A 17,527-nucleotide genomic window follows, 5' to 3' on the forward strand; every position below is an offset into this window, starting at 1 on the left:
ATAAAAATATCTATTTTTATCATAATTTCTACCATGACCGTCTATTTTATTTAATAATATGGTGAAATCAACAAAGAATAACATAATGAATTGGGTATTGCACATACACATTCATTGCCAATTGTAACTGCATGGGTTATCGAAATGATTGCATCCATTATTGAGGGACTATCATCATATATAATACAAGTTTTTTTTGTAATTAATATCAAGTTAGTTTGGACTGGGAATAAAGTTGTTTAACTTTTTTTGATTTATTTGTTTTTGACGGTTTTAAAAAAGACAATACCAAATTATGTAAGGTTTACTTTTTTGCTATGGCTATTATGAACTGTTTTTTTGAGAGTTCTGATGTAACATTCTTTTACTGATGTAATTTTAGAGGACTATTTAAAATAGTTTTTTTTTATAGATTGGAATATGCCTTAAACATTCCTATTTGTTTAATTTATTTCTGATAAAAAAACGGTAAAATAAAACACTAATCCAAAACTATAATTAACCTAAGCACAAATCTGAACTCTTATTCCTTTATCTCCTTCACAAAGCTCTTAAAGTTCTCATAAGATGTTCCTCCTTTTGCTATGTTCTTCATCACTTTCTCCTTCAACACCACACACCTACATTTTATGTTCTCATCATTAAATAATTGTTCCACTTTGGTTTTCAACTCTCCACGTGAAACAATCCCATTTTGATCCTTGTCAATCCCCAACCCAACCTTTAACTCATCACAAATATGTGCTTTGTTGTAAAGTTGCTCTCCAAAGTATGGCCAACACAAGAAAGGTACTCCATTGGACAAACTTTCCATGGTAGAATTCCAACCACAATGAGTGAGAAAACATGCTATGGCAGGGTGACTTAAAACCTTTTGTTGAGGAGCCCAATTCACTATCTTACCCTTATGCCCTTGGAATTCATGAGGGTATGCCATTTTATTGTCTTCTCTTATAACCCAAAGAAAAGGTCTATTGGTGAGGTCTAGTCCAAGGGCAAGTTCATTGAATTGGTTTTGGTCAAAAAGAGTGAAACTACCAAAGGCAGCATACAACACAGAACCATCAGCTTGTTCATCTAGCCAACTCATGCAAGAGTGGTCTTCTTTCCAGAATTGTCCCATTGGTTTTGTAATTGCACTTTTGTTGCCATCATTACCATTGCTTCTCAACACTGGCCCAATTGGGATGATCTTGGGAAGAAATAATAATGTCCCAGGTTCAAGTTCATGTGAGGTGTTGCAAAGCCACCACTGTGTCAAATGTAAACTTCGTGTGCAATGCAGCAGATACTGAAGCATTTTCTTACCAGTTAGGCCACCCATATTCAACCAAAAAAAGTCTTCTGTATCCATCTCAGGCATACTTGGCGAAATCTGAATTCTCTTTTTCGTGGTTAATGTTAAATCTTCAGTGAAAAACCAACAAAAGAATATATTAGTTTATACAACGTATAAATTAAATTATAAATTATGTTCAAACTTAACTATACATAATATTCTCACCTAAATCAGAGACTATAATTCCCTCATCAATAAGCACAGGGATGTTGTACAGCAAGGTGAAAAAAGTTGCTGATGCAGGACACAACACAGCTCCTTTGATTCCCAATTTACTCCCAACATCCAAAGCCCAAGCCATGCACAAATCAACAACAATGAAGTTGATTCTGTTCTCACCTTTCAAATGAATATCCTCTATGAGCTTCTCAAGTGCTTCTGGCATGGTGTTTGGAATGGCATCACACATCTTGGCCAGATCGTTTCTGTCATCATCAGGTCCTAAACCATCAGGGATTGAAACCAACTTCAGCACTGATTCTTGTTCATCAGGGCTAGAACTATCTTGTTGCTCCACCATGGAACTCACCACTCTCCTGTGGTTAAAGTCTGTGTTCACAAAAATGACTTTGCATCCATTCTCAAGCAGCTTCTGTGAGAAGGTCATCATGGGATTCACATGCCCTTGTGCTGGATATGGTAAAGCTATCACAGTTGGAGTTCTCATGTTAACACTGTTTTTATTTGGTTTCTATTGATTCTGATTTCTGAGGCCAATTATGCATTCATCTGTTCATGTATATATAGGCACAGCCCCTCACATTAAAAACGTTAATCAATGCCTTAACTATATCATAATCACAGTAAGAAATATCTTTGGATGAATTTGAAAGGAAAGGTAATAAATGAAAATTTTCAAATAATAAAATACATTTTCTAAAGTTCAGGTATACATATAAATGTTAAAAATGGAAATATACCATTTTCTTTCATTATAAAAAATATTGCATATAGTCACTAGTGTGGGCCAAAGACAGGACATAAAGAGGTAAACACTGATCCTAGATGCTTGTTAGTGTCGGCAACTGAGCTCAAAAGCAAATGCAGATTGAATCAGCTAAATCGATGCAAGCTTGATCACAACCCATATTTGTAGTACTTTTTTGTTCTAAGGCATCTTTGTAGTACTTTTTTCTTCCTGCCCTTACAAGCCTGTGGATGAATGTATCATAAACTAATAACTATATAAAGATAACCTTTGCAACACTTATACCAAATCAAGTCCCTATAAATTTAACCAAATTCTCTGTTTTTTGAATTTGGTTCTCTTGAATGTTTATTCAGAAATGTTGTCCCAATACTGGATTATGCTAAATCATGGAGAAATTGAATTATTCATAACAAACCATGTTATTATGAAACATGCTTGTCTCAAGTCTTAATGTGAAATTCTTTTAAGCTGAAATCTAATATGGTATAAGATTCTATAGCTCATTTGTGTTGAATTACAATAAACTGAGACAATTTGGGCATTGAAATTTTCTTAAAACAGGGTCCAATGTGCAAGGCCATACATCCATCCATTTTATTTTCCTTAATGTTCAGAACTTTAGACTGCTAAATATTCTATTTTTCCTTTTTCTCATACTTCTTGACCCTTCATGTATCATAATCCAGCATTCTATACTTATATAAACCAAGAAAAATGGACTTTTCCCTGAGCACTCATTAAGCCATTAACCCTCTTGCAGAAACAAAACTGGATGAAATTAAAGATAAAAGATTGCAAGCCATTTGTTAAAACGTCATCAAGTATCCATTCTCAAACAATTCTGATTCTTCCAATAAAAACTCATTTCTCTCCTGTTTTATTTCACATCCTTCTAATCACTCTTCCCATTCAAAAATAACAGTTAATTATATTTTACTATTTTATTACCTCTCCTCTACAATCTCGAGATCCTGCTGCAGCAGAAAAGCTCTTGCTCTGCACTAAAAGTTTAAAGACTCTGAACAGCAACAACAAAGTTACACAAGTGTAAAGTTTCTTGTTGACCAAGTATTGTCTTGTATAGATGGAGATAAAAAGTGATTATTTGGAGCCAACACCTCTCTACAAATCTTGTATATTCAAAGAGTGGATTAAGAGTCTTTTACCGATGAAGATTTACTTCTACTCCCTCTCACTTTGCTAAATGCAAGTGATTCAAAATATAAGTTAAGTAAGAGTTAGATAAATTCAACAGTTAGATTTATTCATTAAATACGACTGCCATATCAGAAAATTCAACCTTTTCTAGATGCAGATTTTCTACACTATGGATTTATACACTCACAAGTCCAACTCATCAAAACCCTTGAATAAAAGTCAAACTGCTATAGTTTGAACCATCCACTACTAGTCCAACTATCGCTTTTTCTTATTGGTGGCTAGATCAGGGAATTCATCAAGTTTGAACCATTCACTTCTAATTAATCCAACTATCACTCTTTCTTATTCGTGGCTGCATCAGTGAGAATATTCTAGTTTTCAACAAGACTCAAACAAAAGATGTTCCACCATCTTAAAGTCAAGTCATCCTCTGTAGAACATCGTATACTCATCTCATCAATAATTGTTACGAACTGAAACTGATTTCTATTAACCCTATCCCTCACCAATTTCTACCATGGCAGCAGAACTTGTTGGTGGTGCTCTTCTTTCGGCTTTCCTTCAGTTTGCATTCGATAGGCTGGCCTCTCCTCAGGTTATAGACTTCTTTCGGAGAAGAAAACTTGATGAGAAACTGCTCGGCAATTTGAACATCATGCTACACTCCATCAATGCTCTCGCTGATGATGCTGAACTAAAGCAGTTCACAGATCCACATGTCAAAGCATGGCTTTTTGCGGTCAAAGAGGCTGTCTTTGATGCAGAGGATCTTTTGGACGAAATAGATTATGAACTCACCAGATGTCAAGTGGAAGCTGAACTTGAACCTCAAACCATCGCTTACAAGGTATCAAACTTCATCAACTCTACTTTCAGTTCATTTAACAAGAGAATTGACTTAGGGTTGAAAGAAGTCTTAGAAAAATTAGAATATCTTGCAAGGCAAAAGGGTGCTCTTGGTTTGAAAGAGTGTACTCATTCTGGTGCTGGATCAGGTAGTAAAGTGCCATCATCTTCTTTGGTGGTTGAAAGTGTTATTTATGGCAGAGATGCTGACAAAGATTTAATCATTAATTGGCTCACATCGGAAACCAATAATCAAAACCAGCCATCAATTCTTTCTATTGTGGGTATGGGTGGGTTGGGTAAAACCACACTCGCTCAACATGTATACAATGACCCAAAGATTAACAATGCTAAATTTGATACCAAAGCTTGGGTCTGTGTTTCAGATCATTTTCATGTTTTGACCGTGACAAAAACTATTCTTGAGGCAATCACTGATAGAAAAGATGACAGTGGAAACCTAGAAATGGTTCACAAAAAACTGAAACAAAATTTGTTAGGAAAGAAATTTCTTCTTGTATTGGATGATGTTTGGAACCAAAGACGAGACGAATGGGAAGCTGTGCAAACTCCTCTTACCTACGGCGCTACTGGAAGTAGAATTCTTGTGACAACACGTGATGAGAAAGTTGCTTCTAACATGCAATCTAAAGTGCATCGCCTAAAACAATTACGAGAGGATGAATGCTGGAACGTTTTTGCAAAACACGCATCAATAGATGATAATCTTGAATTGAACAATGAGCTAAAGGAGATTGGTAGAAGGATAGTTGAGAAGTGCAAAGGATTACCTTTAGCTTTGAAAACAATTGGATGTCTTTTACGCACAAAGTCATCCATTTCAGATTGGAAAAGCATATTGGAAAGCGACATATGGGACTTACCAAAGGAAGAGAGTGAAATTATTCCTGCGCTATTTCTGAGCTATCACTACCTTCCTTCTCATCTTAAACGGTGCTTTGCTTATTGTGCCTTATTCCCTAAAGATTATGAGTTTGTGAAGGAGAAGTTAATTTTGTTGTGGATGGCCCAAAACTTTCTAGGATGCCCTCAACAGGTTAGACATCCTGAAGAAGTTGGTGAACAATATTTCAATGATCTTTTGTCAAGGTCTTTCTTTCAACAATCAATCACCAAAAGGGGTTTTGTCATGCATGACCTTCTGAATGATCTAGCAAAATATATTTGTGGGGACATCTGTTTCAGGTTGAGATTTGATAAAGGAAAATGTATACCAAAAACAACCCGTCATTTTTCATTTGCATTAGATGATGTCAAATGTTTTGATGGTTTCGGGAGTTTAACTGATGCTAAAAGACTGCGTTCATTTATTTCAATTACAGAAATTGGGAGAACATGCATTGGCTATTATCCTTGGGAGTTCAAGATTTCAATACATGATGTGTTCTCCAAGTTTAATTTTTTACGTGTTATATCTCTCTATTCTTGTTTGGACCTTGTAGAGGTCCCAAATTCTATAGGTAATCTTAAACATCTCCAATCGTTAGACCTTTCGAAAACTGGGATACAAAAGCTACCCGACTCAACATGTTTGCTCTATAACTTGCTAATACTAAAGTTGAACTTTTGTGGATATCTGAAGGAGCTGCCATCAAATTTGCATAAACTCACCAAATTACGTTGCCTGGAGTTTAAAAATACAAAAGTGACAAAGTTGCCAATGGATTTGGGAGAATTAAAGAATCTTCGAGTACTGAGTACCTTTTTTGTCCATAAAAATAGTGAATTCAGTAATAAACAGCTAGGAGGACTCAATCTTTATGGAGACCTATCAATTAAGGAGCTGCAAAATATTATGAATTCATCGGGAGCATTAGCAATGGACTTGAAAAACAAAACACACCTTATGAGGTTAAAGTTAAAATGGAATAAAAATCACACCCCTGATGATCCAAGGAAAGAAAAGGAACTACTTGAGATTCTGCAGCCCTCCAAACACTTGGAGCGTTTGTCAATCAGAAACTACAAAGGTATAGAATTCCCAAGTTGGATATTTGATAATTCGTTATCAAATTTGGTGTTCTTACGGTTGGAGGACTGTAAATATTGTCTATGTTTGCCTCCCCTTGGGCTTTTGTCATCTCTGAAGATCCTCAAAATTAGACGGCTTGATGGAATAGTGAGCATTGGTGCTGAATTTTATGGGACCAACTCTTCATTTACGTCCTTGGAAAGGTTGGAATTCTACAACATGAAGGAATGGGAAGAATGGGAATGTAAAACTACTTCTTTTCCACGTCTTCAACATCTTTCTGTGGATCAATGTCCCAAGCTGAAAGGTTTGTCAGAGCAACTTATTCATTTAAAGAAATTATTTATTTCTCACTGTGATAAGCTCATCATTAGCGGCATGGACACATCATCGCTTGAACTCTTGGAAATTGTTTCATGCCCACTTGTGAATGTTCCCATGATCCATTACAATTTCCTTGAACAATTGACGATTGATGCTGCCTGCAACTCTCTTACAATTTTTCTGCTAGATTTCTTTCCAAAGATCCGTTTAATTCACCTGAGAAGGTGCCAAAATCTGAGAAGAATTTCACAGGAGCACACTCATAATCATCTCAAGGAATTAACAATTGATGATTGCCCTCAATTTGAATCATTTCCTAGTGAAGGATTATCTGCACCGTTGCTACAAAATAATTGTAAGTCGAGGAGCTGAGAATTTGAAGCTGTTGCCAAAACGCATTCAAATACTGGTGGGATCCCAGAGGATGGTCCAGCCAAGCTTACAAGAAGATGGTCTGCCCAAATCTGTCTCTTCTCTTACAACTTGGGAATGTTCATTGCTCAAACAGAGTTGTCAGAATCCAGAAGGCGAAGACTGGGGAAAGATTAATCACTTTCAGAAACTGAGTGTTAGGTAATAAGATGAAGCTAAAGTTCAGAAAAAGATGTGGAGCAAATCCCATTTTTCTGCCTCTTCTACAGGTGCTAATTAATTTTCCACAATATCCCTCTCCCTTTTCAATTACATTTTTCTTAAGTTGCAAATATTTCACTCTGTAATCAGCATTTACTAAACCTTCAAAAGTAATGGTAACGTTATGCATGTGTTTCAACCCAAATTTGCATAGGCATGATTGTGTAGCCTGTCACCTGACATGTAGATTAGGTATGTAAAGCTTGTGTAATTATTGAACTGTAAAAGGTATACATGTGTGTTAATGGAAGCAACATTACAATATATTTTAGATATATGATCTGCATATAAAGTCATCCAGTTTTCCCCATGGATGTGTATATATATATATACATGACAGCATAAAACAAAACCACTGTCTCCTCATCAAGTTTCTGCACTGCAGGGATTTACTTTATGTCAGGATAACAAGTGGCAAATAGAAATTATATTTCACTTTATTCATATTTATCTTCCAATATATATATATATGAACGGTTTTGTCATCTGTTTTAGGAGAAAACTATAATCTGTTTCTACCAATGTGTCAAGATATAATGAAGAGAAAACAAGTAGAGGGGTTTGAAATTGGATCATCAGAGGATGAGTAACTAAATAAGTCCAGGCAAACTACTACATCTGAGAGAGAGATTGAAGGAATAGGAATTGTGACATGTAAAGGCTTCTAAGCATCCATTCTTAGAACTTGAAATTATACATGCTTTTCTTACTGAATTGTGAAATAGCATTCCAGTTGTTTTCTAGCAATGTACCATGATAATATAAAGAGAAAATAAGTACAAGTGATTGAAATTCTGTTATCTGAGGATGAGTTTTCCAATACAATTCCCAGGCAAACTCCTACATCTAAGAGGGAAATTGAAATAAAGGAGGAGTGAAAGGAAAATACTTTTAAACATTACTTCATAGAACATGTACTGGTTTTCTAGCTGATTGGGAAAGTGGAATTGAAATAGTGAGCATTGTAACAGCTTATACTTTTTGCTTTTCCACCTTGGATTTTCATTTGTTCATAAAATTAGAAGAGGAGAGATTCAAGTAAGTAACCTGATTAGTAAAGCTTGAGTACTTGAACCAAACAAAGTACATGTATTTGTTAATGGAAGAAGCTTTAGATATTTTACAATATATTTCACTTGATACTTCATTTTTCTAACTAAACTGTTTTTCTGAACCTCTTCGTGGGTCTATTTTCAAGAAATCTTGTATATATTGAAACTGTCACCTCTTTGACTCTTACATTAGAGAAATGAACTCATGCAATTCACAATTTCAACTCATTGTTGAACTGTCAGAACTTTGTGTAGTTATTCTCTTCCACCATGGATCCTCAAATTTCCAATAACTCTTCCACCAATGAGTCTTTTATTATGATTGATGTACAACTAAACATTGATTTGTGTTAAAAGTCTGTAATATACATTGTTAAAAAAATTGTATTCCTACTAATTAATAGAAAATGACTTGGCTTACTGCAACTAAAAAATTTAAGTCAATATGATAAATACATTTTTATAAATTAATTAAAGATTAGATGAGAAGTAAACATACAAGCTTTAAAAAGTAATTAAACATTTTTTTGAATTTTGAAAACAATATACAAGTGAAATTATAAGTATTTAAAAAATCTAGCAATTAAGAAAACAGTGCAGACGTGATTGTTTGAAATTCAGCACAGTAGATATTAAAGAAGTAAGACGTTTTCCTTCTTCATACATTGTTTCCTAAATATATATAAAAGCAAAATTATTCTCGAAAAACATGATTATTCTCTGAACATGATTTTGGAGAGGTCCTTTCTGAGCATGTTGTAAACTATATTAATATTAATAATATAAGGTAATAGTCTATGCTTATAAAAGGAAAAAAATGAAGCAGAACATGGTGAGAAGATGTAATGCAGAAGCTTAATAGAAAGAAATGACTTCTGTCTTGTGACCTTAATTAACTCAAACAATTACTTAAAGAATTGAGATTTGGGAAAGTTACAGAGATCACTCTTGCTTCTCATAACCAAATGCTCTTAATATATATTGCCTCAGTATTTCACACAGAAGCTGAGACCTATCACAGAAGAATTTCATTAGTTTTTTATTCATACACGCTAAACATAGCATAATAATATAATATAAAGTCATACATCAGCATTATTTTAATTTTAAAATGAAGATTTTATATTCAAACGATAAGATTTTTCTTTTCTTTTCTTGAAGTAATATTTTAAAACTTGAAATACATAAAAAAAAACTGTTAACAAATTATATAATTGATCAATATTTAAGGGTATCTTCTTTCCACAAGTTGAAGCTACAGAGACAGAACAAGAAAATAAAGACGTATAAGACACCACTATTGTCCGACTTTTATTCATTAAATACGTTTGTGATATCATATCAGAAAATAAACAATTATTTCATGACTTTGGGGCTATCGACCTTATTTGGATACTCATTTCCTAGACTCAGGATTTTATACATTCAACATTGAATATAGAACTAATCGAACATAAAATATGTATCCAATGTTTGAAAACCAAACTTCAATCACTCTTTATGATTGGCTGAATCTTTGAATGCAACAAAGAATAGTGGTATTAATCTTTTAAGAAAGACTATATTGGTTGAGTAGCCATCAAAGAAAACTATGTTCTAAAATACTTTACTACTCATCCTATCAACACATACTGCAGTTCAACACATCCTTAGTCTCATTTTCCAATTCCTACCATGGCAGCAGAAGTTGTTGGTGGTGCTCTTCTTTCGGCTTTTCTTCAGGTTGCATTCGATAGGCTCGCTTCTCCTCAATTTCTACACTTCTTTCGTGGAAGAAAACTTGATGAGAAACTGCTAGCCAATTTGAACATCATGCTGCACTCCATCAATGCTCTCGCTGATAATGCTGAACTAAGGCAGTTCAAAGATCCACACGTCAAAGCATGGCTTTTTGCAGTCAAAGAAGTTGTCTTTGATGCAGAGGATCTTTTGGATGAAATAGACTATGAACTCACCAGATGCCAAGTGGAAGCTGAATCTGAACCACAAACCATCACTCACAAGGTATCAAACTTCTTCAATGCTACTTTCAGTTCTTTTAACAAGAAAATTGACTCAGGGTTGAAAGAAGTGCTAGAAAAATTAGAATATCTTGCAAGGCAAAAGGGTGCTCTTGGTTTGAAAGAGTGTACGTATTCTGGTGATGGATCAGGTAGTAAAGTGCCACAGAAATTGCCATCATCTTCTTTGGTGATTGAAGGTGTTATTTATGGCAGAGATGCTGATAAAGATATAATCATTAATTGGCTCACATCTGAAACCGACAATCCTAACCAGCCATCAATACTTTCCATTGTGGGAATGGGTGGGTTAGGCAAGACCACACTTGCCCAACATGTGTACAATGACCCAAAGATTGAAGATGCTACATTTGATAGCAAAGCTTGGGTCTGTATTTCAGATCATTTTAATGTTTTGACTGTGACAAGAACAATTCTTGAGTCAGTCACTCATAAAAAACATGATAGTGAAAATCTAGAAATGATTCACAAAAACCTTAAGGAAAAATTGTCAGGAAAGAAATTTTTTCTTGTTTTGGATGATGTTTGGAACGAAAGACTAGAAGAATGGGAAGTTGTGCAAACTCCTCTTAGTTATGGAGCTCCAGGAAGTAGAATTCTTGTCACAACTCGTGGTGAGAAAGTTGCTTCTATCATGAGGTCTAAAGTGCATCACCTAAAGCAATTAGAAGAGAATGAAAGCTGGAAAGTTTTTGAAAATCATGCATTAAAAGATGGTGATCTTGAATTTAGCGATGAGCTAGAGCATATTGGTAGAAGGGTAGTTAAGAAGTGCAAGGGATTACCTTTAGCTTTGAAAACAATTGGATGTCTTTTACGCACAAAGTCATCCATTTCAAATTGGAAAAGCATATTGGAAAGTGACATATGGGAATTACCAAAAGAAGACAGTGAAATCATCCCGGCGCTATTTCTAAGTTATCACTACCTTCCTTCTCATCTTAAAAGGTGCTTTGCTTATTGTTCCTTATTCCCCAAAGATTATGAGTTTGTGAAGGAGGAGTTAATTTTGTTGTGGATGGCCCAAAATTTTCTACAGTGTCCACAACAGATTAGACATCCAGAAGAAGTTGGTGAACAGTACTTCAATGATCTATTGTCAAGGTCTTTCTTTCAACCATCAAACGTCAAAAGGCATTTCATCATGCATGACCTTCTGAATGAGTTGGCAAAATATATTTGTGCAGATTTCTGTTTCAGGTTGAAATTTGATAAAGGTCAATGCATACCGAAAATAACCCGTCATTTTTCATTTAAATTCTATGACATAGAAAAATTTGATGGTTTAGAGAGTTTAACTTATGCTAAAAGACTGCGGTCATTTCTTCCACTTACAAAATATAGGACTCTTGAGCTTGGCCATTCTCCACGAATATCCAAGATTGTGATTACAACTATTATAAGAGCTTTCAATCAGTATCCATGGCAGTTCAAGATATCAATACATGATTTGTTCTCCAAAATTAAGTTCATACGCGTCTTATCTTTTAATGGTTGTTTGGACCTTAAAGAGGTCCCAAATTCTGTAGGTGATCTTAAATATCTCTATTCGTTAGATCTTTCGTATACTGAAATAAAAAAACTACCTGACTCAGTATGTTTGCTCTATAACTTGCTAATATTGAAGTTGAACAATTGTTCAAAGTTGGAAGAGTTACCCTTAAATTTGCATAAACTTACCAAATTGCGTTGCCTGGAATTTGAAGATACAAAAGTGAGAAAAATGCCAATGCATTTTGAGGAATTGAAGAATCTTCAAGTACTTAGTACATTTTTCATGGATAGAAATAGTGAGCTATGTACTATGCAACTGGGAGGACTCAATCTTCATGGAATGCTATCAATGAAAGAGTTGCAGAATATTTTGAATCCTTTGTATGCATTAGAAGCAAATTTGAAAAATAAACACCTTGTGAAACTAAAGTTAGAATGGAAGTCCGACTACATCCCTGATGATCCAAGGAAAGAAAAGGAAGTACTTGAGAATCTACAACCTTCCAAACAATTGGAGGGTTTGTCAATCAGAAGCTACGGTGGTACACAATTCCCAAGTTGGTTATTCAATAATTCGTTATCAAATTTGGTGTTTTTAGTGTTGGAGGATTGTAAATATTGCCTATGTTTGCCTCCTCTTGGACTTTTGTCATCTCTGAAAACCCTCAAAATTAGAGGGCTTAATGGAATAGTGAGCATTGGTGCTGAATTTTATGGGAGCAACTCTTCATTTGCATCCTTGGAGAGATTGGAATTCTACAGCATGAAGGAATGGGAAGAATGGGAATGTAAAACCACTTCTTTCCCACGTCTTCAACATCTTGATGTGGTTGAATGTCCAAAGCTGAAAGGTCTGTCAGAGCAACTCCTACATTTGAAGACACTGGATATTAATCACTGTGATAAGGTCGTCATTAGCGGAAACAACATGTACACATTGTCGCTTGAACTCATGAGGCTTTATTCATGTCCACTTGTGAATATTCCCATGACAACCCATTACTATTTCCTTAAAGAAATGCATATTGGTGGTTGGGACTCTCTTGCAATCTTTCCACTAGATTTCTTTCCAAAGCTCTGTTCACTTGAAATGAAAGGGTGCCAAAACCTAAGAAAAATCTCACACAAGGACACTCATAATCATCTCAAGGAACTAGAAATTGTTGATTGCCCTCAATTTAAATCATTCCTGGTTGAAGGATTATCTGCACTAGGAGCTGAGAATTTGACGTTTTTGCCAAAACCCATGCAAGTCTTGTTTCCATCCCTTACTATGCTGTGGATAATTAACTGTCCAGAAGTGGAGATGTTCACAGGTGGAGGTTTTCCATTAAATGTAAAATATGTTTGTCTTTCAAGTTTAAAACTTATCGCCTCCCTGAGAGAGGCTTTGGATGCAAACACATGTCTTGAAACCTTGATTATTAGACACTTGGACGTGGAGTGTTTTCCTGATGAAGTTTTGCTGCCACACTCTCTATCCTATTTAGAAATCTATGGTTGCCGAAATCTTAAAAAGATGGAGTACAAAGGTCTCCGCCACCTCACCTCTCTCGTACTTTTTGATTGTCCCAGCCTTGAATGCTTACCGGAGGAGGGTCTGCCCAAATCCATCTCTTCTCTTTCAATCATTGGTTGTCCACTGCTGAAGAAGCGTTGTCAGAATCCAGATGGCAAAGACTGGGGAAAGATTGCTCACATCCCAAAACTGTTTGTTGAGTAATAAGATGAGGCACAAGTTCAAAATTAGAGTTGCAGCTATTTCCATTTGTTTGCCACTTCAACAGGTGCCAATTCTCCACAATATCTCTTTACCTTTTCAATTACAATTTTCTTAGTTGCAAACAGTAACCCTATAATTATTGCCATTTTCCAAACAATAGCAGCATACATTATACTTCAACTTGATTTTTAAATTAATAATATAATTGGAAGCCAAGATCCTTACTTCTTTACCTGACTTCTCAGCTTTCTGAACAGAGTTCTTAGTGATATTCTTCATGACCCCTCATTCTGTCTTGAATAAGAGATGATGACATAATGTTTAATAGAGTACTTCAGCTTCTATTTTCAACAAAGTTTGGTCTGGCTTCTCACTCAAACAAAATTACAGTATGAGTTTCAATCTTTTGGTTTCTCCTTCCTTTCACCTCTCTATCTGTCCATTCAACTAATTTTATCTTATGTAAAGAAAAAAATTAAATTACGGCTTTGTTGTAGTTTCTGGGATGATACGAATTGTATTTATGGGGATGTTTTCCTTTTGCAGAATAATATGTAAATGGAAAGACTCTGATATATGTAAAGGGATGCTGTTGGAGTGAGTTTTCTTGGTATGGTTATTGCTGCATAGCAATTCTGATGGCTTAGGTGCTTAAAAAGTGCTATGGTGAAGGTCTGGATGGTGACGGCAATGATGTTGAAGTGTGCTGTTTGGCAAGTAATTTGCTGCATAATATGTTTGCTGCCACATACACTTTTTAATGCTTTTCTGTGCTGCTGGTGCGTCCTTTGCATGCTGCTCCTAGTGGCTTTTAGACAAATGCATTGTTCCTTTTCAGGCTTTTTCATTGCAGGATGGGTGTAGGTTTTTTTGTAAGAGCTGATGCAGACTTGTTTATCTAGTTTTGGCTCTGGAAATATGTATATTAAGCCATAGAATGTTTGTTTTTGTTCTAAGCCATAAGGGGAGTAACCTTGTGGTTATATATATGGGTTGGGATACCCCTAAAGTATTCTGTTAATTTAGATAAAAAAAAATATATATATGTAAAGGGAAGCCTTCAGCTTTTGGACTCACCCAGTTGTGAAAATTCCCATGATCCATTATGACTTCCTTCATGAAATAGTGATTGATGGTTGTGACTTGAATATTCAGAAAGTGGATGTTGACACTAAAAATTGTGAAGTGAAGAATTTCTAGCAAGTGCCATTTATTCTCGAAAGATTACTCTGTAGTTGGAAGGTATAGTTCCATCCATCACCATCCTTTAGCTTGGTATTCCAGAAAATTTATTTTCTTGTCCACACTTATCCATCTTTCTTCTTAATCCATGCTTGCTTGGTGCGTTAAATTAATAAAGTTTCTGACAAAAAAAAACAAACTTAACAGAATGCAGTTATTCACACCAGTTCTCATGTTCTTGGTTCTTTTTTAAAGAAAATACAGATTCATGATATATTGAAAATCCTGTCCATGATAAAATGAAGCTAGGGGTATTGACTGGAGACAAGATGAAAGAAACAGCTGAGAACATTGGGTACATTAACAATGGCTTGTTCTGAATAATCTTTCTCTTTTATTTTCTTCTTTTCTTTGATAAAACCTTTTTCTGGAATAAAAGTTTAAAGATTCTCAGCAGCAACAAGGTCCATAATATGCTTATCCAATCTCCAATCCAATGCTAATGTATCGATGATGTGTTGACTTATCTTTTGTTAGGTTTTGATTTTAAATTCATGATTTAATTGGAAGACAAGAAGCTTTACTAATCAATCATTCATACTATTTTTTTTACAGTATCCTTTTTTATATCTGGAGGGAGTAGAAGAGACCCTCTTTAGAGATCTTACTCTTGATCACTATTTCTGTCTTGAATCAAGCCTTCACAAGAGATGGTAAAGTGTTGTGTGGACTGTGATGTTATAAGGCTTTCCAAAGTCTGTTTCTACCAATGTGCCAAGATATGATAAAGAGAAAACAAGTAAAAGGATTTGAAATTGGATTATCAGAGGATGAGTTACCTAAACAAATTCAGGGCAAACTACAATATCTGATAGAGAGATAGAAGCAATGGGAGTTGTGAAATGTAAATGCTTTTAAGCATCCATTCTTAGAACTTGAAACTATACATGCTTTTCTTACTGAGTTATGAAATAGCATTCCAGTTGTTTTATAGCAATGTACCATGATATTATAAAGAGAAAATAAGTACAAGTGATTGAAATTCTGTTATCTGAGGATGAGTTTTCCAATACAATTCCCAGGCAAACTCCTACATCTAAGAGGGAAATTGAAATAAAGGAGTGAAAGGAAAATACTTTTAAACATTAATTCATAGAACATGTATTGGTTTTCTAGCTGATTGGGAAAGTGGAATTGAAATAGTGAGCATTGCTAACAGCTTTTACGTTTTGCTTTTCCACCTTGGATTTCCATTTGTTCATAAAATTAGCAGAGGAGAGATTTCAGTAAGTAACCTGATTAGTAAAGCTTGAGTACTTGGACCAAACAAGGCACATGTATTTGTTAATGGAAGAAGCTTTAGATATTTTACAATATAGTTTACCTGTGGCAGCATAAAACAAAACCAATTTATCCTCGTCCACAGTGAACTATTATTGATTAGTTCAGTGAACTAGTTATGTACTAAAAAATTGAAGACTTCTAAACTTCATTTTTCTGAACCTCTTCGTGGGTCTATTTGCTTCTGAACCTCTAGCAGAAACAAAAGGTAGATGAAATTAAAAAATAAAGATTTGAAGCCATATATAAAATGTGAATGAAAGAAATTCAAGATCACCATCCATTCCACTTCTTAAGCTTAGATATCAATCCCTTCCTCACACAGAGGATCAAAAGGAAACTGGTGCCAAGATGGTTGGACAAAGTGCAACTGTTAATTGAATCTATGGGTGGTTCTGAGTGCTGCGTGTGGTTTGAGACTGAATGGTTGTATTGTGATCATTGACACATTTACACATTTAACTGTTCAAAATTTCATCCACATGATTCATGACTGTTATATTAAAAAGTTGAATAAATGATTTCTTTCGTAAGGCTTCCATTAGAGAGAAGAAATTGAACACATATTAACCGTTCGATCCATACATAATATAATATAGTTCACCACGTTTTCAAGTTCCAAGAATGGATGCTTAGAAGCATTTACATTTCAAAACTCCCATTGCTTCAATCTCTCTATCAGATGTACTAGTTTTCCCTGGACTTGTTTAGGTAACTCATCTCTTATAATCCAATTTCAAACCCTTCTACTTTCTCTTCATCATATCTTGACACATTAGTAGAAACAGACTTTGGAAAGACTTATAATATCACAGGCCACACAACACACTGTGACCATAAGTATTTCAAAAACAGCCACCTTACCCTCTCTTCTGAAGGCTTCATTCAAGACAGAAATAGTGGTAAAGAGTAAGATCTCTAAAGAGGGTCTCCTCTCTTCTACTGATACTGTAAAAAAAAGATAGTATGATTGATTAAAATAAACTTCCAATAAACTCTTCAAAATACTTCCTTGGTTAGAATTAAAATCCTCAATTCCTTCATTTGTTATGAATAACGTTAAGCTTTTTAAAGGCAGATAAAATCATAGATCACGTAGGTAAAATCTTTAGGATTTCCAATTCAATCCTGGGAGATCAAGTAGAGAAAATAATTCAAATATCCAACACCATTCAGTCCAACAATAGAGACAAAACTCATCGAGAAATAAGGATATCCTGATTTGCAGCCGTTTTAAACTCTTTTTAGGATTTAAGTCCAGAAACTCGAATTGCTGAACCGTGGTCACAACCCTTCTCATCCGTGTGATTATAGGCACTGATTCCGCGAAAATAGCCACGACAATCCAATAAAAAACAGAAAATCTAAAGTGTAGCCGATAACGAATAAATGCATAACAAAATTCAAAACACAAAGCTTCACTGTATCACGTGTGCTAGAATGCCTACGTTCTACCCGTGAAAGTTGGGAAAATTGTTTATTTTTAA

At 34.9% G+C, this 17,527-nt stretch overlaps 2 protein-coding genes and 1 pseudogene across 3 annotated transcripts in view; 2 read left to right on the forward strand and 1 right to left on the reverse strand.

Moving 5' to 3' along the window:
- Nucleotides 1-389: 389 nt before the first annotated feature.
- Nucleotides 390-2,071, reverse strand: LOC137836966 (UDP-glycosyltransferase 83A1-like). The gene is made up of 2 exons (XM_068645775.1): nt 1,505-2,071; nt 390-1,407 (listed from the first exon to the last, which is right to left on the reverse strand). The coding sequence occupies exons 1-2, from the start codon at nt 2,004-2,006 to the stop codon at nt 524-526; spliced, it is 1,386 nt and encodes a 461-aa protein (XP_068501876.1). The 5' UTR covers nt 2,007-2,071; the 3' UTR covers nt 390-523.
- Nucleotides 2,072-3,699: 1,628 nt separating this feature from the next.
- Nucleotides 3,700-8,024, forward strand: LOC137836973 (putative disease resistance RPP13-like protein 1; annotated as a pseudogene).
- A 724-nt stretch (nt 8,025-8,748) lies between these two features.
- LOC137836972 (putative disease resistance RPP13-like protein 1) overlaps nt 8,749-17,527 on the forward strand; it is a 51,292-nt gene continuing 42,513 nt past the window's right edge. Inside the window, exons 1-3 of one of the 2 annotated variants that reach the window (XM_068645781.1) lie at nt 8,749-13,581; nt 13,763-13,906; nt 14,064-14,593. In XM_068645781.1, the coding sequence (XP_068501882.1) occupies nt 9,954-13,517 (3,564 nt within the window). In that variant the 5' untranslated portion in view covers nt 8,749-9,953 and the 3' untranslated portion in view covers nt 13,518-13,581; nt 13,763-13,906; nt 14,064-14,593. Of the gene's footprint in view, nt 13,582-13,762; nt 13,907-14,063; nt 14,760-17,527 lie in introns of those variants that run through there. The other variant, XM_068645780.1, reaches the window with a different exon arrangement.

This window comes from Phaseolus vulgaris, chromosome 4 (assembly GCF_000499845.2).
Source record: "Phaseolus vulgaris cultivar G19833 chromosome 4, P. vulgaris v2.0, whole genome shotgun sequence".
Taxonomy (NCBI): domain Eukaryota; kingdom Viridiplantae; phylum Streptophyta; class Magnoliopsida; order Fabales; family Fabaceae; genus Phaseolus; species Phaseolus vulgaris.